This window comes from Euprymna scolopes, chromosome 26, assembly GCF_053919585.1.
Source record: "Euprymna scolopes isolate OS-2025 chromosome 26, ASM5391958v1, whole genome shotgun sequence".
In the NCBI taxonomy this organism is placed as follows: domain Eukaryota; kingdom Metazoa; phylum Mollusca; class Cephalopoda; order Sepiida; family Sepiolidae; genus Euprymna; species Euprymna scolopes.
Window position 1 is genome coordinate 67,037,559 of NC_136507.1, and position 26,408 is coordinate 67,063,966.

Here is a 26,408-nt window from a genome sequence, read left to right on the forward strand (position 1 = left end):
TAGTACAGTTGAAATGATTAGAATATTTCCAATATGTAATAAGGTCGAGGTAATTAGTTAAAGAGATTTAATATAATGTGATATGCAAATGAGCATAAGTCATTCGATATGGGGGTGGTTTGTAGAATAGTATATAAAGAAATTAGGCCAAGATTCTTATGTCTCCTATAACAGAAACATCCTAAAATGGGTTCTAATGTTTCTCTACCAGGAGAGATCTACCCTCTTACCTCCTTTATATTTCGTTGATGATGCAGAGCTGTACACACAGACAGAAACACACGAACCCTATTACTTTATAAAAATATGGATGTACTCATTTCGGACGACTGAATTTTTTAACATTACCTATCTTAGTACATTGAAATACAATCGGTGAGGAAGAACTTAAGAATTTACCGAGGCTATTTGTTCTACTCGATGTTGTCCAGGATAAAAAAATTGCAGTATTACTTTCTGTAACGAATACATATTAAATCTCTTCAAACTATTCCCTTTATCAACAGTACGTATCTTAATATTTTGACATAAACGCGGGGTGGGGGAGAATTTAGGAATTTACCAGGACCATTTGTTTCAGTCGGCGTTGGTCGGGATAAAAAACTTGTAAAGATTAATTGTCAAGGGAGAAAGAGAGGCGGCTAGAGAGAAGGCGGGAGAGATAGAAGTTTTTTTTTTTTATACAAAGATGTTATACACGCACTATTTAAATTTCATTTAGTTTTGTTTTATGATCCCGGGCAACACCAGTTATCCTTACTAATAAAAACCGAATATATCACTTCTTACTAAAACTGATTACATTCTTTCTCTCTCTCTCTCTCTCTCTCTCTCTCTCTCTCTCTCTCTCTCTTTTAAAGGAAGAAGAGGAACTGTTGTGACTAGAAGCTGTATACACATTTAACGTTTTTTTCTTTTCATATCGTTTATGTTTAAGACCTGAGGAAAAAAAACGCTGGAGCTTATTTTACGTGCCAGGTCGTTTATTTCAGACAAACACACCTTATTTAATTAATATAGACGTAGCTATAGATCTATGTTAGCCCGGCGTTGTATTAATACTGTGCACACAGCGCAGGCTTTATCTTTCGGGTCGTTCATCTGTGTAATTAACAGTGTTAGAATTAATGTTTTATTCTGAAAAGTGTCTGCGCAGAGAAAGATGCCCTGAATGATAATCAACAGTAAAAACAGTGATGTATTTTTTTTTCTGTGTATTTGTAGACTCGTGTAAGGTAAAGCAAGCTGATCCATACGCAAATATATCGATTTTTATTGAGACCGTCAATTGTTTTATAATAGACCGAGGTCTATTGGAACGCATAAACCAAATCTGTTGCAAGATCGCTGGAAAAACGGTTAGATCATTCTACCGCTTCAGTAGGTATCTCACTGCCGATGCATTCCTCTATCTGTATGAGAGCCAAGTACGTCCTAAAATGGAGTACTGTTGACACATCTGGGCAGCAGCTGCTCGGCACGCTATATCTTGCTTTGATAGAGTTCAAAACCGGCTTCGAAATCTAGTAAGCGATGCCTTTTTTCTTCACTGCAACAACTTTCCCACGCCAGAAGAGACGTTGCGAGCCTGTTTCTGCTAAATATCGTTATTTTAATGACAAGTGCTCGTCTGAGCTCCAATCTATGGTCCCCTCTTGCCAAACTTCCACAAACACACACTTGACCAGCTACAACCACTATCAACAAGTTCCCTTACTCTCTATCAGTGCCCAAATCTAAATGCAGATTCCATGAACAAAGCTTCTTTCCTAGAACTACCCGCCTGTTCCACTGACCTACTTCCCGACTAACTACAACATGGTCATCTTCAAGTCAAATGTAAATAAGTTTTTAGTGTCCTGTTCCCTTAAATAGTCCAATTCTGTTCAATTCCCACCAAAAACGATCACTGAGCTATTTTCGCACCGATTTACCTTACATTCATTAACCTTTATCCTTGAGTAACCTTTGAGCCTTGATAAGTGGTAACTCCACTGTACATTAAAAAAATAAATAAAAGAGTGTTTTTTTTCTTTTTTTCATTTTACTTAAGTCGAAGTTCTTAGAAATCAAAAGGCTCCGGGGGCTAAACACTTGATTTCTATATGAGATACTTAGATATTTTAATCTTTTTTTTTTTAAAGTCTTTTATTATCTTCCAAACATTGAGTGAAGAACATTGATTTTCCTCTCACTAATTGACCAGTTCACTGTATTATAGTACATCTTTCTTGTGATCCCTTGATTTTACCAGATTCTAGGACGAGAATTCATCTAGTCTGTTGGAGTATCAAATTGAGGCAACATTACTTGAAGAAGTTACACGATTCCTCGCATAAGTCATAATGGGGTAACCATATCGAGGGGATCTGATTAAGACTACGAATATCGTGTTAGTTTGAATACTCAATAAAGGTTTACTTCTAGGGAAAAGAATCATCATGCCAGGATGTTCTGACAAACCCCTGTACAGAGAGATCTTAGACATTTGCGGATAGTGTCTAATAGACATCTTAAATTCACTGCAGAAGGCAATTTTTTTTTAAAAATGGAGCATCATACTGATGCCAAACGTTCACACGCTCAGATATCCCAACCGAGAGATCTTTTTCAGATTCTGACCGTCCCTGATGAACCAGCCCCTTCAGTAGACACTTTTTTAAATCTCCACACTAACGTACTGTACTTACAACTAGCCTTATTCCTGAGTGGCTTCCGGGCCTTGGTAATTGGTGACCACCTTGTAAAAAAAAAGTGCAATTGTTTGAATCTCTCTTGCACTTGGTTCACCGGGTATGTTTGCCAGGTAGTTTTTGTCTAATAGGCATTTTAAGTCTGCTTCAGAAGGCATTTTTTAAAAATTTTCTTATCAGTCTGTTAAAGCTGGGGATAGAGCATTCTACCGGATGACAAGCATTCACCTGCTAACTCAGATATACAATTGAGAGATCTTTTTCTGACTGTCCCTTTTAAGTGCAATTGTTTGAATTTCTCTTGCACTTGGTTCACCGGGTATATTTGCCAGACAGTTTTTGAAATACTTTTTCATGAGTCCAGTTGCTCCTATAATAACTGGAATTTCAAGTTCATGTGCGTATGTGCGTTAAAAAGTCAGAAATGACCAGGTAGGCAATTCCTTAATAGAAGCTTACGGGCAATGATATAGAATCTTGTTCGGTTGATTATTATTTAAAATGAAAAAAATTTTTTTATTGACCAGTTACTTTCGACTCGTCCTGTATATATTTCGAAACTGGAAGTAACTAGATTCTCTTTTTTTAAGTAGGAAATTTCTTGTGCATGTTGAGAAGGTGCAACTTTACAATAGCGTGTCTTTGAAAAAATGCATTTCAAAGAATAAATATCATTATCCAATATTTAACAATTTAATAAAAATATTTCGTAAAACTTGAAAATACTATTAAAAATAATAGCACGATAACTTCTCTGTATAAGAAAAAAACATAAATTTTATCCTTCAACTCGATAATTAAAACCAATTTGTGTGTGTGTGTATGTGTGTGTGTGCGTGCATGTGTGTGCGCGTGAATGTGCGTGCGCGCGTGTGTGTATTGCTTTGGATCTTACGATTCTGCCTCCATTTTTCTTTATTGAATCTAACTAAACCATGAAATATCCTTTTTTCAATCTTTCTTTTAGGCTTTTCATGCAAGGTTTTTAGTTTTTCAATATATGTGTATAAATGTTAAATTGAAAAATTTATGACTCCCTATAAACATTATTTTGCTAAAAACATTCCCTCTCATGAGATGAGCCATTTATTGAAAAGCCATGGATTAAGAAAAATTTTTTAATTTCTTCATTCCTTGTTGAATAGTAAATTTGTCAAAAATATTTTAATTTACTGAATTTAATTCCAAATTTTAAAACAGCAAATTATCTACATAAATATAACAGATATATTTATGTGTCTGTGTGAAAATATTTAACTGATAAACGCTTAAACTACTAGTTACATAACACTGAAATTAACAGGAAATAATAATCATACACCAAGAATAGTTTATAATTAGTAGAGCTAGGACAACAGCATATTCTTTTCATTATTTTGACTCTCGAGTGTATATGAGTTAATATCTTATGTTTTTATATAGAGTGATGTGGTTCTTGATTGATTAACTGTGTCTAACTTTATCGGATATACACTCGAGAGTCAAAACAATGAAAAGCATATGCTCTAGCCATAATGAGTAAAATCTTTGTTTGGATGGATGAAATGTCGGCAAGTTGAGATGCAAAATGTTTTATTTCAGCTTGCCGACATATTTTTATTAGTTTTACTCATGCACAAATTCATTCATAGCAACAAGTGGTTCAATTTTAAATATTTCTTATCTATTTGCCGATAGCTGAAACGATAGGGTATGTGGCTGGAGTGCTAAATGTTTTGGTTTCGATTCTAGCTGATAGCACCGAAGTCATTTAAAAAAAAAATCTTATGAGATCAGTACTATATATTAGGTACAATAAAATAGCGAATTGGTTCTGCAATGATAAATATGAAATCTGCATGAATTAAAGTATATTTAACCATATTTACGACTAGGCAAAGCTAAGTGCCCCTCCTCCTCACTAGTTATCAATACATGTCTGAGTAAAGATGTTGGTAAGTTTCTCTTTTGACCATTTAAAAACAATATTGTCTCAACTCGGTGAGCTAGTTTTTGTGTATCTGGTGGTATTTTATGGAGTATGAATGCAAGGATTCTTTTTGGCTATATAAAATGCTTTCGATATTCATGGTTACATTCAGGATTTATTTATTTATTTATTTATTTATTTTCACTTATTTGTTATTAAAGTACTTTTATTATTTTGCTCGGTAATTTTGGTGGGAGGAAAAAATAATGTAATTAAATCTATTATTTGTTTGTACTTTTTAATATATCTATCTATCTATCTATCTATCTATCTATCTATCTATCTATATATATATATATATATATATATATATATATATATATATATATATATATATATATATATATATGTATGTATGTATGTATTAATTTTTCTACCAATATTATAACCTAGGTGTTTGATTTAAAGAAGTTATACTGCTGCCCTAAATATTCAAATCGCGAAGCTAAAACTATTGCCTTCCAAGATCCGTTCCAAGGGAGATAACTCTATTATAGGCTTCACTTTTATATTGAAACGCGTTTTTCGCCACAAATAACTAATTTTAATTGTTAATTATCTACCTCGCCACAAGGACTGCATTTGAAACAAAGTTGAGCTTAGCAAAATGGTATAGTCATTACTGAAGACTATGCAGGCATCAATCCAATGAGGATTTTTCCACCCTGGATTAAAAACTTAAATTTTACATCAACCTTTTTATTATCAATTAGCAAAGGAACTCAACGTTCGAATTAATAAAGTAATGTTTTTCAATTAATGGAAAATTTTTGAAATGATTAAATAAAACTCTAATTTAATTTCTGAATAAACTGGACGAATTTGATAATAATGAAAAGAAAGAAAATAAAGTAGATTTTAGCAAAATATTTTGGTGGGCAGGGTCTCTCCAATATCCAATGTTTTCGAGATGGGAGGGGGGGGTCAGATGAAATGTGCTTTTTGGAAGGGAGGTTCTCTCTGAAATATGTTTTTGTGTGTTCCCTTTGAAATATATTTTTGAGGGTTCTCTCATGAAATGTTTTTTTTTTTTGGTATCTGATGATGAAAGATTTTTTTTTTTTTTTTTGCCTCTAATTGTTTTTGTATTGGTGTCTCTGATGAAGTATCTATTTTTTTTGGTCTCCTTGATGAAATGTTTATTTTTTTTGTCTTTGGGAACTGTGTTTTTTTGTTTTTTTTGGTCTCTTTGATGAAAATTTTTTTGTCTTTCAGAACTGTGTCTTCTTGGTCTCTCTGATGAATTTTTTTTTGGTCTCTTTTATGAAATAATGTTTTGGAGTCAAATTTTACAAGCTGCTCCAGTTTTGTTTAACCCATAAAAAAATGAAGATCTACTTTTCTTTTTTTTGCCTAATACGTTTAAAAGGCCTTTATGAATAATATGAAAAGAGAAATTTTGAAAAAAGACATAAATAAATAGCATTTTAGAGTAGAGGATCATTTTCTCATATAAATTTAATGTAAAGTGATCACCCACTTCTTGGCCGGTTAGCGTTCAATGAGACATGTCACCGTAGCATTATTTCAAGTTTGGCGAGTGCGGGGAGGGTGTGGAGGAGCGGCAAATTTTAATTAAGTATCTCATTATTTTATGTTTCAAATGTAATTGTCATGTTTTCTGCCCTTCCACACCCTCCCTGGTGTCGCCGAACTTGAAATAATGCTACGGTGACATGTCTCATTGAACGCTAAGTGGCCAAGAAGTGGGTGATCACTTTATGTCAAATTTATATGGGAAAACGATTCCCACTCTAAAATGCTGTTTATTTATTTTTTTTCAAAATTTCTTTTTTCAAATTATTCATAAAGGCCTTTTAAAGGTATTAGGATAAAAAAATAAAAGTAGATCTTCATTTTTTTAGGGGTTAAACCACGCTGGGGCATTTTTGGTCTGTCTGATCTAATTTTGTTTTTTGGTCACTTTCATAAAATATTTGTTAGTCTCTCTAATTAAATAGTTTTTTTTTTGGGGGGGGGGGGAGGTTCTCTGATGAAATGTTCAGTGTTTTTTCTGTATAGTGATTACTAGTTGAATCTATTTTGTGTTGCCCAGGAGTTTACTTTCATTTTTTTTTTTATTGCTCATTGTCCCTTCCTCCTATTTGTCTTTTCTCTTCCAAGAAAATATTTTGAAGAAAAGAAATATATTAAAAGAAAAATCTGTTTTGCCATGAGATCGATGTGATATTTTGTTCAATATTGAAACTCAAATCACATAAATATTTTCATTTTTTAAAGCACTTTTGTCTTAAATTTATAAATAAGAAAAATCAAAAGTGCATTTTTTTTGGTTTGTAAAAAATAAATTTATGCGTTATAATTTTATTTTTAACTGACTAAAATAGTTATTTTTTAAAAAATTGTAATGAATAAATTAAGCAATTTTTATTTTACATTTTATAAATTAGACTTATTCACACACACACACACACACACACACACACACACACACACACACACACACACACACACACTATCTGATGAGATAATGTTATTAATGTCTCTCTCTCTCTCTCTCTCCCTCTCTCTCTCTCTCTCTTTCTCTCTCTCTCTCTCTCTCTCTCTCTCTCTCTCTCTCTCTATATATATATATATATATATATATATATATATATATATAGAGATATATATATATATCCAGGTAAATCAAATTGTTTATCACATAATCAGAGGAATCTATTTGGCCGAAATTTATTCATTTCAGGAATAATTTGATTTTGTCAGCATATGCCCAGACAATTCTATCAACATGTAGGATCGTGGTTGTAACGCAACTTTTTTCATACACCAATCCATTGGACTATATTTTTGTCTGTTTGCACATGTAGACAGTAAACAGTCCAGAACATTCTAGAAAATCAATACAAAAGGCCTGACGTGCAAAAAACAAATCAGTCCAGACAGCATTTCCGAATGTTGCTTCACCATTGCCTGTGATTTTCACGTGTCTTACTGCATCTAAAAAGGCATAAAACTGCACTGCTAAGAATATCAAGCTGAAACTGAGAAATTACTCAATATTTTACCAGTGAGGCTCACACAAACAACAAAGAATGAATAGCTTTCCTTGCAAAACTCTTACCTTCATGGCATACTTTTCATTCACAGCGTTTCTTCATAAAATATGTCGGCAATAACAATTTCTTCAGTCGCAAAGGATTTCCTCAGTCAAGAAAGATTTCCAGCCAATACCCTTACAATTACACAAATATTTTTTTCACTTGGATTATAATTCTAGACTTTCGTCTTATAAAAATGCACATTTCCCACGGATGCACAATTCATGGAGTTTAAAATCTTAATAATTTTATGCTCATGGGGGTTCACGAACATACAGGACTGAATACAAATTACACATCTTCCGTAGATAAGAATAAACTATTTCTGGTTGAATAAAATTTATTATTTTGAGTTGTAGAATTTGTTCCCAAGTTGTTATTATTTACTGATGCTTTTCTTAAAGAAAGGAGTTTTGACCTATGCTCCTGTCACGTTCACGAATTCGGACGTCAGGTGTTACCCTTTCCCCTACAAATATATATATATATATATATATATATATATATATATATATATATATATAGCAAGTTATAAAATATATATGGCAATTAAGCTACACTGAATATTCCTCATTTCATTCACTCTAGGACTCTTCAGGCTTATGCGCTTATGAGTCTTAGAGTGGATGAAATGCGGAATATTCAGTGTAGCTTAATCGCCATATATATTTTATAAATTACTAACTAGCTCTACTTACGTATTGAACACTTTTGAAGTAAATACTTAAAGTTTACGCATAAATTTATACTTTGGTATATTAATTTTATGTGAGTAAATGAAGTAGTTATATATATATATATATACAACTACTTAATTTATAAATGAAGTAGTTATATATATATATATATATATATATATATATATATATATATATATATATATATATAACTACTTAATTTATTCACATAAAATTAATATACGAAAGTATAGATTTATGCATAAACTTTAAGTATTTATTTCAAAAGTGCTCAATACGTAGGTAATCGCCATATATATTTTATAAATTACTATATATATATATATATATATATATATATATATATATATATATTTATATATATGTACATATTAAAAATAAGGTAGCACTTTTTTTAAATATCGGTATGAATGAATATCAAAATTTCTTTAAAAAGCCAAACAGCTTTGAATCGGAAATATGTCCTTTAGTAATATGTCCAATCTAAAGAATGGCTTTGTTCCTTTTGGGCTGAAATATGTTTCTGTTCTAAAAAGTCCACCTTCCTAGACTCTTAGAATAAGATTAATTTATTGCTGCTTTTTTTTTTTTTTTTTTTTTACAAGCCTGACCTTGTTTCTAATCTTCTGGTAAGGTAATAAATAAAAATCCTCAAAATAGTAACTAATGCAATGATAAGTGCTTACCATTTTCACAGAACTGTCCGGACCATTGAGGAGGGCACCTGCATTTATTTGGCGCTACACATTCACCACCGTTTCTACAACCACCATCGCAGATTGCTGACAAGATAAAAAAAAAATAAATAAATAAAATTCAAAGTATTGATAGTGTTTTATTTAAAATTCTACAGAAAATCAATTCGTATGAAGCGTGATGATTTTGTTGACATTTGTTTGTTTGTAAGATTCTTTCTAGATTAACAACGATTATATATTTTTTTTTTTTTACATAGGCATCACCACATTATCAAGGTTCAGAGGCCACTCAAGGATAAGGGTTAAAGAGTGTACAGTAGAAATTGGACAATATAGTAATCATTAGTAATGAAAATTTGGTAAATTTGATAACTTATATGGAACGGCTCATCAAGAACTTATTTACTTTAGACTTGAACACAACCATATTGTAGTCAGCCGGAAAGCAGGAAAACGGAAGACAATTCCACAGGCGTGCAGTTCTAAGAAAGAAGCTTTGTTCATGGAATCTACGTTTAGGTTTAGGCACAGATAAAGAGTGGGGGGAATTATTGATAGTGTTTACAGTAGACGAGTGTTTCTTGTGAAAGTTTGGCGAGGGGGGACCATAGATTGAAGCTCAGTCGAACATTTTCCATGAAAATAACGATACATGAGAGACAAACTCGCAACATCTCTTCTGTGAGATAGAGGTTGCAGCGAAGAGAAAAGGACATCTCCTACGAGGCTACGAAGTCTATTTTGAACTCTATCAAGGCAGGACAAGTCCTTTCTAGCAGCTCCTGCCCAGATGTGGCAACAGTATTCCATCTTTGGACGTACCTGGCTCTTATATAGATAGAGAATAGCATCGGCAGTGAGATATTTACCAGATCGATAGAAAGATCCCACCATTTTTCCAGCGGCCTTGGCAACAGATTTGATGTACGTGTTCCATTTAAGATCAGGAGTAATGGTCAAGCCCAGAAGCTTGTCAAAACTTGAGGCCTCCTGAAGACGAGAGCCATTCATTTCAATTGATATATAATATAAAGCTGAACGTCTGTGTGTATGTCTGGTCACGACTAGGCCACCTCCGTGGCCTTCGGGCCAAGATCAAAGTGTAGTAGAGTGCAATTTGACAAGAGGTGGGTGCACAGCATTTGTTCGTGCATCCGTCGGGGAGCCAAGTTTCAATACGTGTTCCCTCCTTAAGCATGGCACGGGCGGTGCTGGGGCCTTCGGAACCCATCCCGCTTAGGTTCTAGCTAAGAAAAACTTAAGAAGACTCTTGACTGGTGGTATAAATGAGATCCTGTTCCTGATTTTATTTTTTGGTACTAGAGAACCTCTGAGTCTGCCCATCCCCTTTGTGCCACATCCTTGCTTTTTCAACATCCCCGGTCACTCCCCTACTCAGAGGTCACCTTCCAACCCCCCTCCACCCGTTGCTTTGTTTTCTCCCACTGCCATTAAGATATTTTCCCCAATCCCCATTAGGGATCGCCCTGCTTGTTTTCGGTTCCCCGGAAAACAGTGGGGTGGGGGGGGTCTAGTCACCTAGATTAGTACAGGGGGGTCTCACTAACAACCCAGTAGGATTTATTTTTTGTTTTGGATATGAACACTTTTAATTAGTTTTCCCCTCTCCACGAGCAATCCTTTTCTTAATTCAAAAACTTTTTTTTATTTACCAATGAAATTGAACTTTATTTTTTCACACATGCACACACACACACACACAAAATTAATATTTAAAAAAAAAAAAAAAAAAATGCATACACAAACACACAGACAACTGTTTATCAATTGTAAATATGGTTTTGATTCTTAAAAGCTGGGGATTCATTAGTTAGTTTAAGATCCATAGAGTGAATGAGGTATTTTGGTAAATGTTGCCAGTCAAGAGTAAGACTCCAAAGTCTACATTTATTACTTTTTAATCACTTTAGTCACGAAGACCCTGAACCCTTCCCCTCCCCAATTTCTTGTAGGGCCTTGTGCCTAATTTTGTTGTTTGATAATCTTTTGTTTTTTTATATTTACAAATTTTTAAAAGCAATAAAATATATAAACAAGATCAAAGTGTAGTATCTGTTCCGGCAGATACTGCAAGCTATGACTAGCTATGACTAGCAAAGACCAGATGTGGGGGCAACCCCACATGCCTGACCTTTAACCAGCTCCCATTTCCCACCTCTCGGGAGCTGGTCCCCTTTTTCCCTTCCCCCTCCCTTCACTCCTCACATTAAAAATTGGCCTTGTGCCTAATTTGCTCGGTGGGGGAGCAAATAAATACCATCTGTTCCGGCAGATACTGCAGCTATGACTAGCTATAACTAGCTATGACTAGCAAAGACCAGATGTGGGGGCAACCCCACATGCCTGACCTTTAACCAGCTCCCATTTCCCACCTCTCGGGAGCTGGTCCCCTTTTTCCCTTCCCCCTCCCTTCACTCCTCACATTAAAAATCGGCCTTGTGCCTAATTTGCTCGGTGGGGGAGCAAATAAATACCATCTGTTCCGGCAGATACTGCAAGCAAAGACCATATGTGGGGGCGACCCCACATATAAGACCTTGGTCAATGTAGGGGCAACCATTCATACCAATTGTCACTATCCAGCTCCCCTACTCCCCGGGGAGTTTGTCCCCATTTCCCTTTCACTCCTCACATTAAAAATCGGCCTTGTGCCTAATTTGCACGGTGGGGGAGCAAATAAATACCTGGTCACGAATAGACTCCTATGGGGTGACTATTATAGAAAACTGATCACATAAAATGATAGAAGATGTATCAAGACACAGGAATAGGTATGTTTGATCTGGCATAATGATGATTCATTAAAATTGTGGGGTCTGCATACGCACCTGGTCCACAAAATATGGAAATAAAAAATCCAAAAATTAAAAAAAAAAACGTTTAAAAAAACGTGTTTTTGATATAGATGTACATAATAATACTTTCATAAGTATGTTTTAACTTAAATAGGGATGGTATAATAAAATTGTGGGGTCTGCATTTGCGCCTGGCCTCCATAGAATGGAAATAGGCACAAACTTTAATAAAGACTTTTCATATCTATCTGCGTAAGTATACTTTGATAATTATGTTTCGGTTTGAAGAAATATGGTATAATAAAATTATGGAGTGTTCGTTCGCACCTGACCTTCATAGAATGGAAATATGTATAAAGTTTAACAAGGCTTTTTAATATAGATCCACAGAATATTGTGATAAGTGTTTCAGTGTGAACAGGTATGGTATAATAAATTATGGGGTTTATCTATTTTATTTTTACTTTCATCATATTTTGTTTTGGTTTTGATACCCCCAAATTCGAAGCTATCTCTTTACAACCCTTCCTTTTCATAACCTATCATACTTTCATAAATATTTTGTTTTGGTTTTGATACCCCCAAATTCGAAGCTATCTCTTTACAACCCTTCCTTTTCATAATCTATCATACTTTCATAAATCAGTCCATTTTCTGTAGGCTGTTTTTGAACCCAGTCAACGACGAATACTTTTGCTAATATATATATATATATATATATATATATATATATATATATATATATATATATATATATATATATATATTACAATGACTTTTTTAATGGAACGAAATCATACTTTCAACAAGAAATATATTTTCAGAAATTGTACTGGTATTTATTTTCTTCAATTTATTCGTCCAAAAGAAGTCTTACAATAAAGACGAGACCTTGATGAACATATAACTTGGTTGTTTAACATTACCTAATATGCCTTATTACTCGTGTTTTAAACTTTTTTTTATTAAATACGTCTGGTATTATCCTAAACTATTAATTAAAAAAAAAAAAAAAACTTCCAAGGATTAATATGAGAGGGAAGACTATCGTCAAATTCTAGTCTAAACTGGGAATGGGCAAAGGACTTATACTAAGTAGATATAAATAAGTCCCTCTTACCGTTTTTCTTTTTCTTTTTCTTTTTTTTTTTTAATGGAGAGTAGATAATGCAGTGGATGTGTTATCGGTAGCTTCAGCAACTCTCGCTTCTCCTTTTTTGTCTCTCAGTCCTCATTTCTAATGAGTGATGTTTCTGACAAAGGGTGAAGAAAAAGCTGCTTCCCAGGTTGGTAGTACTTTGTGAACAGTAGTCTGAGTTGTCGGAAATTTTCTGTCTCTATGTCTATCCTTGCGGTCATGTCACTAGTAAGGGTGCTGGCTCATTTCGTTGGAATACTATTTGCATTATTCTCATCATATTATATATATATATATATATATATATATATATATATATATATATATATATATATATATATTGGACATGTTAATATGCTGAAAGGAATAAACAGTAAGACGAACTACATCTTGGAATTTGAAATATAGACTTTTTGTCATTTATTTACAAATGCTCTGTTGTTTTATTTTAACATATATCGAGCTTCATAAATAAAAGGTGAAATATAATTAAATAAGCATTTTTTTTTTTTACAAGGTGGTCACCACTTATCAAGGCCCGGAAGCCACTCAGGGATAAGGTTTATTGTAAGTACAGTACGTTAGTGTGGATATTTAGAGGGTCTACTTAAGGGGGCCGTTCATCAGGAATTTGTTTACGTTGGACTTGAAGAAATCCAAGTTGTAGTCAGGAGGGAAGTAGGCAGACCGAACAGAGTTCCACAGGCGTGCAGTTCTAAGAAAGAACCTTTGTTCATGGAATCTATGTTTTGATTTAGGCATTTTCCATATATATATATATATATGAGAACAAGTAGTTAATAAAACATGTTAAAAAACACTTTGAAAAAGAGTTTAAAACATATTTAATTTTAAAAAGGAAACACCAAATAAATGGATAGTCCTTAATCCGCTGAGTTTCGAAGAAATACTTTCCTTCTCATCAGAGGATAGGATTTAGCAAAATGCGGGATCGGTTTTTGCTTGCAAAAGTATTAAATGAAACTACAAGTAAGTCATAGATCTTACTTGATAACAAAAAGTGAAGCAAAGGGAATAGGGTGAATAAAAGTGATTTCACGTGAATGAATAGTCTGGTAAAGGGTAAAATTTCCCGCATTTTGCTAAATCAAGAATACAATCGTTTCTAAAACGATATGGAATATTTTATTTTGTACTATACTTTATTTGATTTCAAAAACGTGTCTTCTTCAATGCTCTTCATAATCTTCTATATAAAGGGCAAAATGTGTATGTGTGTGTATGTTTGTATGTTTTGCAAATACTTTTGATGAGATCAGTATCGTTTTAAAGCTCAACCCTTCGGATGACAAATATTGAAAAATTAGCCAAAAACATTAATTCCTTTACCATCAACTGGACAGTTTTCTACAAGAAGGAGGCGGGGCGTTTTTTTTTTTTTTTTTTTTTTTTGCATCGCCATTCTTGCAAGTCATCGTATCTGTTGGATTGACTTCGCTTAATTTCAATGTTCTGAACTTCCGGTCGGACGATGGAAACATCGGCAAACACATTTTTTTTTCCTCCTTCGTGTTACGGGTTTGAGTTTGTCTGACTACTACCACTTTTTTTTTTTGTCTCCACCCAAACTGCCTAGTGTTGTTTTGCTTCCCCCACCTGCAACTACCAATTTATTTTTTACCCCCCCCCCCTCCTCCCCATCCAGGGGTTCCTTATTCGACCCAAGCAACGCCGGAGAACCCTGTTACTATAAAATAAGTTCCATAAAAATAATGAAATATTGAAATGCTTTAAGATAAATAAAATATGATATTAATCATGTATAATGGACAATAAGAAATTAAAAAAAGTAAAAATAACAGTAATGATCTATAAATTAAGATAATAATTTTAATTAATTTAACATTGCATTATAATATATATAATATTCTACTTGTTCTTTAGTTAGTCCGTACGTTACGCTTTGGAAAAGGCCAAAAATACAATTTCTGAAGCCCAGTATGGCTCAAAAAAGGCCAAATCCCTGAAATTCGACTTTAAAAGGCCACTCTGACAACCCTGACTAAGAATTTGAGTGACTGCCCTTTGATATAGTCTCGTTTTCGAATATCATTAGAATGATATATGATCATTGTAATATTGTGAGAAAGGGACTCTTAGTAATTTCAACATGCAGCGGTTCTTGACCAAAGAAAGGAGCCAGCAAAATGTTGCATCAAAAGGGGTACATTCACAAGAAACGAGGAAAAAACCCCCAAAAAACAAAGCATTGTCTGCCAAGAGGTGCTGGACTGAAGGAATAATTAAAGATTATCTCTAACAATGTTATTTTAATATTTGTATTGAACTATTTAGCACAATATTACTTTCTGAGCATTTATTAATACTTATTAATTTATCTCATTTGGGTCAGTTCTATATTTAAAATACAATGGACAGTATTTTCATAGAAATGTTAATAAACTCATATTTGCTGAGTGTTGTTGGGTTTTCCGGCCAAAAAAACTAAGAAAAAAAAAAACAAAAAAACATAAGCTTTACCAAAACATTTGATTAAATATATTTCTCATTCTGTGGCATTTCCACAGATCCTGTTAGTCAGAATAATAATTAAATAAGAAATATATGTATTATTATAAATAAAAGGTTAATAGTTAATTATAAGATATTACATATAATCATAGAATTAGTTGAACAATATATTAAAAAAATATATAATTAAAGATTATCTCTAACAATGTTATTTTATTATTTGTATTGAACTATTTAGCACAATATTACTTTCTGAGCATTTATTAATACTTATTAATTTATCTCATTTGGGTCAGTTCTATATTTAAAATACAATGGACAGTATTTTCATAGAAATGTTAATAAACTCATATTTGCTGAGTGTTGTTGGGTTTTCCGGCCAAAAAAACTAAGAAAAAAAAAAACAAAAAAACATAAGCTTTACCAAAACATTTGATTAAATATATTTCTCATTCTGTGGCATTTCCACAGATCCTGTTAGTCAGAATAATAATTAAATAAGAAATATATGTATTATTATAAATAAAAGGTTAATAGTTAATTATAAGATATTACATATAATCATAGAATTAGTTGAACAATATATTAAAAAAATATATAATTAAAGATTATCTCTAACAATGTTATTTTATTATTTGTATTGAACTATTTAGCACAATATTACTTTCTGAGCATTTATTAATACTTATTAATTTATCTCATTTGGGTCAGTTCTATATTTAAAATGCAATAGACAGTATTTTCATAAAAATGTTAATAAACTCATATTTGCTGAGTGTTGTTGGGTTTTCCGGCCAAAAAAACTAAGAAAAAAAAACAAAAAACATAAGCTTTACCAAAACATTTGATTAAATATATTTCTCATTCTGTGGCATTTCCACAGATCCTGTTAGTCAGAATAATAATTAAATAAGAAATATATGTATTATTATAAATAAAAGGTTAATAGTTAATTATAAGATATTACATATAATCATAGAATTAGTTGAACAATATATTAAAAAAAATATATAAGAAAATAAATAGAAAAGGAATTTAAATGAAGTTATATCTAGAAAATAGAGAAATCCAAAAATGAAAATATAAAAATTACAAATTAAAATTAAAAAAGTTAAAAAATTTTTTTTTATCTATAATCATAAAAATACAAATTAAGCAAGATGCCTTGAATTTTAATTTCTTAAATGCGCTAAAGTTTTTGACATAATCTAGAATCAAAATTATGTAATGAATTTTGGTAAAAGTTTGAATAAGGATTCTAGATATAAGGTTTAGTATTATTATCTTATTACTTTGTTATTCGTAATGGGGGACATAAAGTGGAAACTGTTCTGTTCAGGCAATTAATTTTTTTTTGTTTACTTGCATCCCCACGAGGGCAGAGTTAGACACAAGGTGGGTTTATAATATAGGTGGAAAACCGGCTCCCCAAAAAGGGGCACACTGGTTAGTAACAAAAATAAAAAATGCATCAGTCATGAAGGATTTCTCCTTTATTAACGGATACAAAAATAATGTAGTACAGTACCAGAACAGATACTACACTTTGAAATATAAAATTTTTTATTCAGGCTAAAATTGCATATGTAAGTTTCAACTGAACAAAAAACTTAGGCAAAAGGCCAACTCAAAAGGGCGGGGATAGGGGTCGTTGGTCATCCTTGTCACTCCAGAACTAAACAAAAATTTCTCTTAGCTAGTATCTTCTTTCACCATAATACCGCATTCACCCTTTCGTACTGGAGGACGTCCTACTTAGAACCCAATTGTTTAAAACATTTTTTACTTGGCCAGAATACCAAGAAAGAATTTTACCCAATCTGGGTATCCTTCTTTATAAAAAAATTATTTCTCTTCCACCGTAACAAATGTAAAATCAAGGTCAGAAAGGGGGAGTGAAAAATCAGCGCCCCCAGAAGAAACCTGCAAAACGTATCAAAACGTCGGCATTCCCGGGTAGGGGTCCTCAGGCGATTAGCAATAAACTAACCCCTTCTAAAAGAGAGAACGCAAAGCCTGGGAGGGTGGATCTTCTAGAACTGCACAGGACCCAATCAACAGAACAGGTCATTACGGGAATGATCCAATCTTCTGATTTTGGTGATGATGACATGACTATGTATCTCGTATACGAGACGAATATCACATCTATTAAATGTATAATTTGGCAATTAAAACGTAGAAGTAATGGGCGATTTGAGCAAAGGATTGGAAACAAGACGTTACTATTCAGCTTGACTTACATGATCAACGTTTGAAAAAACAATTTTGTATTATAAAGTTTCATTCGTTTGAGTAATATAATGCAATTATATTTAACGAAATATTTAGCACGAAATATTTAGTCAAATCTTAACAAGGGAAATAACAAAGTATTTTTAAAATGTTGATTACCTCCCTTTAAATTAAAAAACTTTCGCGTTTGGTTTTTATAATATTTAAATATGAAAACGTAAATTTTTTATTTTTTTATTTATTAGGGAGACACAATAAAATAGATATAAACATAATTGAAGCAATGCAGTATTTATTGTAGAATAGGGTTATATATAAAAAAAAAACAACAACCCAAAACTAAATGCCAAAAAGTAATTAATGTCCATATCTCAGCTATGAAATCAACAACAAATCAAAAAGATTGGGGGATGTTTTACAGTTTGTCGCTGTGCAGAGGGAGACAACTCTCGTTTACTAAGATTCGTTCATTTTTTCATGTCATAATTTAGGACGCGATATTGTTTAATAAATCAAAACATAAAAAAAAAAGAAAAAGAACTGCAACGATTTTTTCAATGTAATAAATTTGATAACATTAATAATGCAAAATGTAGTCTTTACGCGACTATTAAGAGAATAGTTTCTGTTTTCATATAATAATTTTCGATGCTAAAACTAACCAACAAACGATATTTGCATTAGATGAAAACATTTAAAAAATAAAGCTGAGGCAACTTTAAAAAAAAAAAAAATTAAACAGTAAATGTTATGGTAAGGGGGTTAAAAAAAATGTTTAACCTTAAAAATACCAAAAGATGAAACTTTTAAAGATGCGGCGAGTTTTTTTTTTTTTTTTTTTTTTTTTTTTTTTTTTTTACACTAACAATAAAAATACGACGATAGTTGTAGAGGAATTGTAAACAAAGTTGATTACATTAACACTACAAAATGTAGTCTTTATGCCTCTATTAAGAGATAACCAACGATATTTTCATTAGATGAAAAGTAAAAAGAAGTTGCAGCAACATTTTTTTTTTTATTTAAAGAGTAATTATTAATATTATCGTAGCCCCGACGCGTGCGCGTCGAATCTACTCAAAACAAAATAATGGCGCGCTGCCTTAACAATAAAACCTAGTTGCGCGCGCGTGGATGTATAAACATCGTTTCAGCTGTGCGTACATTTTCCTTTGCCCACCCACGCAAATTCGGTGGTTCTTAAACGGAATTTCAGTTGTTCGTGCGGACGTCACTTAAAGCATCCTACGTCATAAGAATGTTATTCTTTTCATCCAATCGGATTACAAGGAAAACAAATTAAAAAAAAAGTTTTTTCTGAAGGCCTCCCTGGAGCCGGTCGGAGAGGTATAAAAAGGGCATTTTTCGCCCAAACACGGAAGGGGGGGGGGCGACCTTTGAGCACCATGGCGTAAACATCAACATCGACCCGTCCGCGTTTGGATGTTAAACACGCATGCGCCTGACGGTTGTGGATACGGACTTGCAACCCTAATGGACTTTTTTTTAATTTTTACCCTTTTCTATCTCTCTACCCAAGTAAGCGGTGGACTTTTTATATTGTTTAATTCTTCGTAAAAAGACTCGTTATTTCTAACCAAGAACTTTCACTTTTCTACATCTTTTCATTCAATCACCTCAGTCGCAGGAAGAAACTTTCAATTAAGAAGAAACTTATCTTCTCTTCTCTTTTCATTCATTTACAATCTTTAAAAAAAAATAAATTTTGCATTTAATTTATCTATCTGCCTGCAGTCGTCTCTGTATTGGTTGTCAACTCTCCATATATATATATATTTTTAATCTTTGTTTCCATTTGTTGCGAGACTGTGGGTGTCAACGTTAGCCCCGCAACAATATTATCAACTTTTCAAAGTGTAGTATCTGTTCTTCAGATGCTGCACTTCCAGTTCTCGTTCTCTTTCAGTGGAGGAGAAATCCTTCACGACTGAGACAATTTTTATTTTTTGTACCTTTTCTCCACGTTAAAAAACGACCCTGGTGTCTAACTCTGTCCCGTGGGGAGGCATTGTAAATAGGTACAATTCCTCGACGACTATCGTGGCATTCTCATTGTTACAGTAAAAAAAAAAAAAAAAAGAATCAATAAAAAAAAAATCGCATCTTTAAAAGTTTCATCCTTTAAGGTTAAAGGCTATTTTTTAAAACCTTATAACATTTACTTTTTAATTAAAAAAAAAAAAAATTGCCGCAGCTTTTTTTTTTTTTTTAATGTTTTCATCTAATGAAAATGTCGTTGCTTTTTCTCGTTATATTCACGTAAAAACTACATATTGTATCATTGTTTTCAACTTTGTTACATTTAAAAAAAATCGTCGTACCTTTCTTTTTTTTGATGTTTTGATTTAATAAAAATATCGCGCCTTAAATTATGAGATAAAAAAAAATGAACGAATCTTTTAGTAAACAAGAGTTGTCTCCTTCTGCACAGTGACAAACTATAACACAGCGCCCAAGATTGAGTATTTAGCATAGAAACCGACAAGCGAAAAAAGGTAAAAAAAAATTTAAATACATAACAAACAAATGTTACCAAAGGAAGATGAGTGAATCTTCTACATATCTGGATATGCTTTTGTGTGTTTTAACATATTTTAAAGCTTTTATTCAGTTCGAAAAAAAAAAGAAAAGGAAATTAGTATCAAGTTGGTAAATTAAACCGACAACAACATGGTCGACAAGAACCTGCATTCTTTGGAGTGTCAATAATGGCTCGAAAATCTAAAAATAAACAAAATACTGATACAAATGCTTATATAATAAGTAAATATATATATATATATATATATATATATATATATATATATATATATATATAAACTGATATAAATACTCAGATAAGATTTTTATCAGTATTTTATTTATTTCTTTTGTTTGTTGATTTATCTGCTAAATCCTTGAGGATTGCATTAACGTTTTTTATCATTTCTTTCTTTACATTTTTTTCCAGTGTATTATAAAGCTAAAATTGGAGGTTAAATTTGTTTAAAAACTCAATTTTTCAGTAAAAAATTGTTGTTTTTCTTTGCGCGGGGGGGGGGGGGGTATGTTTATAACTTTTTTTTCTGCAAAAATATTTTTGGGTAAAACAGAAATTGTACAATCGAGTACAAGAATTGAAACATCTCATTCTCTCTCTCTCTCTCTCTCTCTCTCTATATATATATATATATATATATATATATATAATATATATATATATATATATATATATATATATATATATATATATATATATACACACACACACGGAATATTCAGTGTAGCTTAATCGCCATATATATTTTAATATATATATATATATATATATATATATATATATATATATATATATATATATAGCTTAATCGCCATATATATATATATATATATATATATATATATATATATATATTAAAATATATATGGCGATTAAGCTACACTGAATATTTCGCGTTTCATCCACTCTAGGACTCTTCAGGCTTATGCGACAAACAACCACAAAATCCGCGCATAAGCCTGAAGAGTCCTAGAGTGGATGAAACGCGGAATATTCAGTGTAGCTTAATCGCCATATAAATTTTATAACTTACTAACTAGCTCTACCTACGTATTGAGCACTTTTGAAGTAAATACTTAAAGTTTACGCATAAATTTATACTTTCGTATATTAATTTTATGTGAGTTAATTAAGTAGTTATATAGAATAAATGATAAAAAGTTATATTCCAACATTCATGATGTTGACCATCTTATAATTTATTCCAGTAATTCAGTTGACTTATACAATTCTTGATAGTATCTGTTTCGTAGCGCAAAAATAATCACTTAATTATTATATCAATCAATGAATCTATTATGCCCTTAACTCATCAGAAGAAATAGCAACAATCAATCCGTCAAAAGGAATTGAAGTGTGATTTGACATGATTAAAATCCGAAAATTGGAAGAGAAACTGCTAATACCTTTTTGTTTTTTCCATGACGCCATATTGAATTTTTACCAAACAAAGTCATTAAACCAAACTATTCGTACCAACAATTTTAATTAATTTATGAATTTTCTACCAAAATGTTCTATTTAATAATTAGTAAATTTATTAATTCTAATTTGTGTATACATACTTATGAAAATAATATCAACAAATTATAAACTATTATACATGTTTGTATATACGAAACTAAACTAAGCTAAAAATAAACAAAAAAACGATTGGTCATTACCGTCGGTTATCATAACTAATCAATTGATTTGAATTGAAAACCATACATAATTCAATTCTGCTAGTTATTATAATCGAGTTTATTAATCATTACAATTAAAATTTAAAATCATAAAATTCAAAACCTATACTTACGTCTTGGTTAGTTTAAATATAATCTAAAAACTCCTTTATATCATAATTATATTATTTACTTAATAAAGTTAGGCAGAGTTACCTCCCCTGGAACAAATCTAACGAAATATTAACTTTACTTGTATTTATTTATTTAACCAACGCATAGACATCCATATTAAACTAATAAGTAATTTTAATATAGTTTTAATGTCTTTCACTTAATTTTATTTAAAAAAATTAAAACGATTTATATTATAAATTAATTCACTAAGTTTTACAATATAAAATGTTAGTATTAAAAAATAATTTCAATCTATAGTCATAAGTTAAGTTATACTTCATATCTTCTAATGTTGAGTTGTAAATTAATTAGTTACTTACATTTATTTGACCTTTTTTATCGATTTATCTATTTATATTATTATCAATATCATCCCCATCATTGCTATTTATATGGAAAGTAATATTTTTTATTTTACATTTAACAAACTTTACTCAATTCTACATACGACAATCTAGTAATAATAAATATTTTTCGAACAATTTTATTTTCGTATAATTATTGTTTATCATTGTATATATTCTAATTCTCTAATAAGCATGTTTTAGAGTTTCTTACTTTGATAACATGGTGTTCTCCTTATAGTTAAATAGATGTATATTAAAGTTAAAACTAATTCTAATTTTAGTTAATAAGATTTATAAATATTGTTTACACCTAAAAATTATAGACTATATCCAACTCCGGTTTTCCTTATACTTTAAACCCCTTATTCTATGTTCTTTAGTTAATTTTATTTATTTATTTTTCATTTATTTATTTTTATAATTTAACTATTATATAATTCCGAAATGAATTTATAGACGTTAATTTAATGAGTATATATATTAAAAAATATATAGCTTATCTTAATAGATTTTCAATAGATATATCTTATTATAACTATAATATAGATTTTTACATTCATTCTAACAATTACACCATTTGGCTCATATATTTGGAACCACTAATCAATTAATAATCACTTGTTGCATTATATACATTTTATTTTTAAATCAATATTTGGAGTCTGATACTATGGATACATTTTTAATATTATGATTATTACCATTATTTTTTTAATCCATAAATTACCTTACTTAACAAACTCAACTTTATCTTTTATAAACACTACTATTAAACTAAGTAGTAATATCATGATCCATTTCTATTTCATATACTAATTAAATATTTAATTCTTCCTCACCTCCTAATTGTACAATATCGATGGACGCTCTTTTTTTTATCACTCCAGGTAAAATAATATATTATGTGTAATATATTAACATACTTATCTTCATTGTTCATGTTAAATATTAATTTAGATAAATTTTGCCATTCTATATGTTATCATTATTTAAATTCATTCGGCCTATATAACAAGGTTATAAACTTTTATTTATTTTGTTTATTTTCATTAGCTAATTATATTTATATAACATATTTATCTACATATGGAAAATACTTAAAATTATGCTATTAAGGTAGTTACATATGCACACATATATACACCTATACATATGCATATGCTTACACATACATAATACATATATAGACAAACATATATATATATTGTTTTTCCCTAATCTATTTTCAAAATCATGTTTTATTTAAGTCCATTGGTTACATATTACATTTAATTAAACCACTTATAAATTACTATGAGATAATTTAATACTATTTAAATTATATCCTAACATGATATTTTGAAACCGCACTAAATAGTACAACATAAACATTTCTTATTTACTGTTTAAATTATCTTTAAAATCAATTGTTACATTTAATTTAGATTTAATTGTTTACATAAACATTATTATTACTTTAAAATTATTATTTTCATTTCTATTCTCAACTTCATTTATGTACATTGTGGTCTCAATAAATCAAAATTAACTTTACTTGCTAAGTACATCAATTCAATTTCAATTTAATAATTTTACTAATCAGGTTTTAATCGCGATAATGCATATTTTGATTTATGTAAACAGATTTGAATTACTTCCTGTCGGTTGTTAAGTATGTTTTCTTTAGATATTATTATATGATACGATTCAAGATTGTAAAGGTTTCATTTGCCCGACTTGTTTGCTGAGTATTTACTGGCACTACCCAATATCAACCATTTCAATTTGTATTCAATTTTGTTTTTCCTTAATTCAATCCAAATTTAATCCAATTTCCTAATGATGTTGTTTCTTCTTATTGTTGACATGTGGTATTTTGAAAAATACTATATGATTATTGAATCTTTCTTTATATATATATATATATATATATATATATATATATATATACATATATATATATATATATATATATATTTGGTACCTCAAATGGGGAGCGGCATATGTATTTTTTTAAAAATATAATTATCCACTGACATGTGTTTCCTCGTCTACGATCCATCAGAGTAGCCGAATTTATTGAGATTCGAAATCGGGACCCCGCTAAATCGCGCTAAATTCAGCCACTCGAATGTGTCGTGGACGACGAAACACATGTCAGTGGATAATTATAGTTTAAAAATAATACATATTCATATGAACTTAGCTAAAATGTTGACGAATAACACTGGATAACCATGTTTTGGTTTCGAATCTAGCTGATGGTACGCAAGTCATATTTTTTTAAAAACGTTTAAAATTATAACAATATAATAATCAATAGAGAATTGGCTCTATAAAGATAATATAACATAAACGAACTGTACATAAATAAAAATAGCATATTTCAATGTATTTTACGACCAGGAAACGCTATGCACACACACACACACACACACACACACACACACACACACACACATATATATATATGCATATATATATGCATATATATGCATATATATACATATATATATATGCATATATATATGCATATATCTATATATGCATATATATGCATATATCTATATATGCATATATATATATGCATATATCTATATATGCATATATATATGCACATATATATGCATATATATATGCACATATATACGCATATATATATGCATATATATATGCATATATATGCACATATATACGCATATATATACACATATATACGCATTTATATGCATATATATACACATATATATGCATATATATACATACGCACACACCCACCCACACACACACATATATATAATTTAAATCAATGAAGGAATCCTTATGAATTTTGGAATATATATTCTCGGTAACCTGGTGAATAACATTGGTATTTTATATATTATAAATTTAACATTATTGAGGCAATTATAATTCACAACTATGCCAGTTCCTCGCCCCGCTTCCACCTAAAAACGTGTGTGTGCTATGGTTATCTTTTTGCCTTATCATAATCGAACGCAACCACAAAGCACACTTGGCAACTTACATTCAAAGTAAACCACAATGCGGAAACTTACAATGTGTAAGCTTCACTCCTTGAATATGGGTGTATATGTTTGTCCTTGAATGGCCCTGTCGCCATCATCCATATCTGAGTTAAATTCTTATCTTTCAAATTAAGAATCTCATCTAAAACTTTCGCACAGCCTCTTGAAACTTGTCTGCTCGTCTCTCGCCAGTTTCTACGATCTGTCTGAAAGGATTTCCTTCTTGCTGTTAACATCACTCAAATATTTTATTGTTGACAATTTATCCATCAGCTTATCACCAGAACTGGCCATATACACTTTTTTCTCATCCTAACTCTCAGCTAACCACCGGAACTATTTCTACCCACCTTTTCCCAGCTCACTTTCTTAATCGTTATACGTCCATCCAGAAATATAACACCTAATTGTTATTGCGTCATCCGTCTGTATAATGCAATAGATATATCACTCACATATTATCTACTTCTGAATAGTCAGATATCCATAGACAATGTACAAATAAATACGACTTAAATTGTGTTGATGTTCTACGAGTGTACACCTGCGACCAATAGGAGTCTAAAGACGACTGGTACAAGGGTCTTGGAAATCCATACAGAGATGTATAAACAACCAGACTACGCCCGAGTAAAAAAAAAAAAAAAAAAAAATGAATCCGGTTTCTAATTTACCCATCTGACGAGAAATTAGATATATTTTGATATCTGGAAGTAGAAGGCTGCAGTCTCTCACTGACCACTGAAAATGAAGGGAGATAACTTGGATATGATGCAAGGGAGATCATTCGTCTATGGTATAATAAAGCATATGATAATTATGATATTGTTATGTAGTTAGTCATCATTTG

The 26,408-nt window shown here is 31.0% G+C and overlaps 1 protein-coding gene across 1 annotated transcript in view; it reads right to left on the bottom strand.

Moving 5' to 3' along the window:
* LOC145248139 (uncharacterized) overlaps positions 1–26,408 on the bottom strand; it is a 173,820-nt gene that overhangs the window by 59,102 nt on the left and 88,310 nt on the right. Inside the window, exon 4 of the mRNA XM_080109953.1 lies at positions 9,109–9,204. Within this exon, the coding sequence (XP_079966079.1) occupies positions 9,109–9,204 (96 nt within the window). The remainder of the gene's footprint in view (positions 1–9,108; positions 9,205–26,408) is intronic.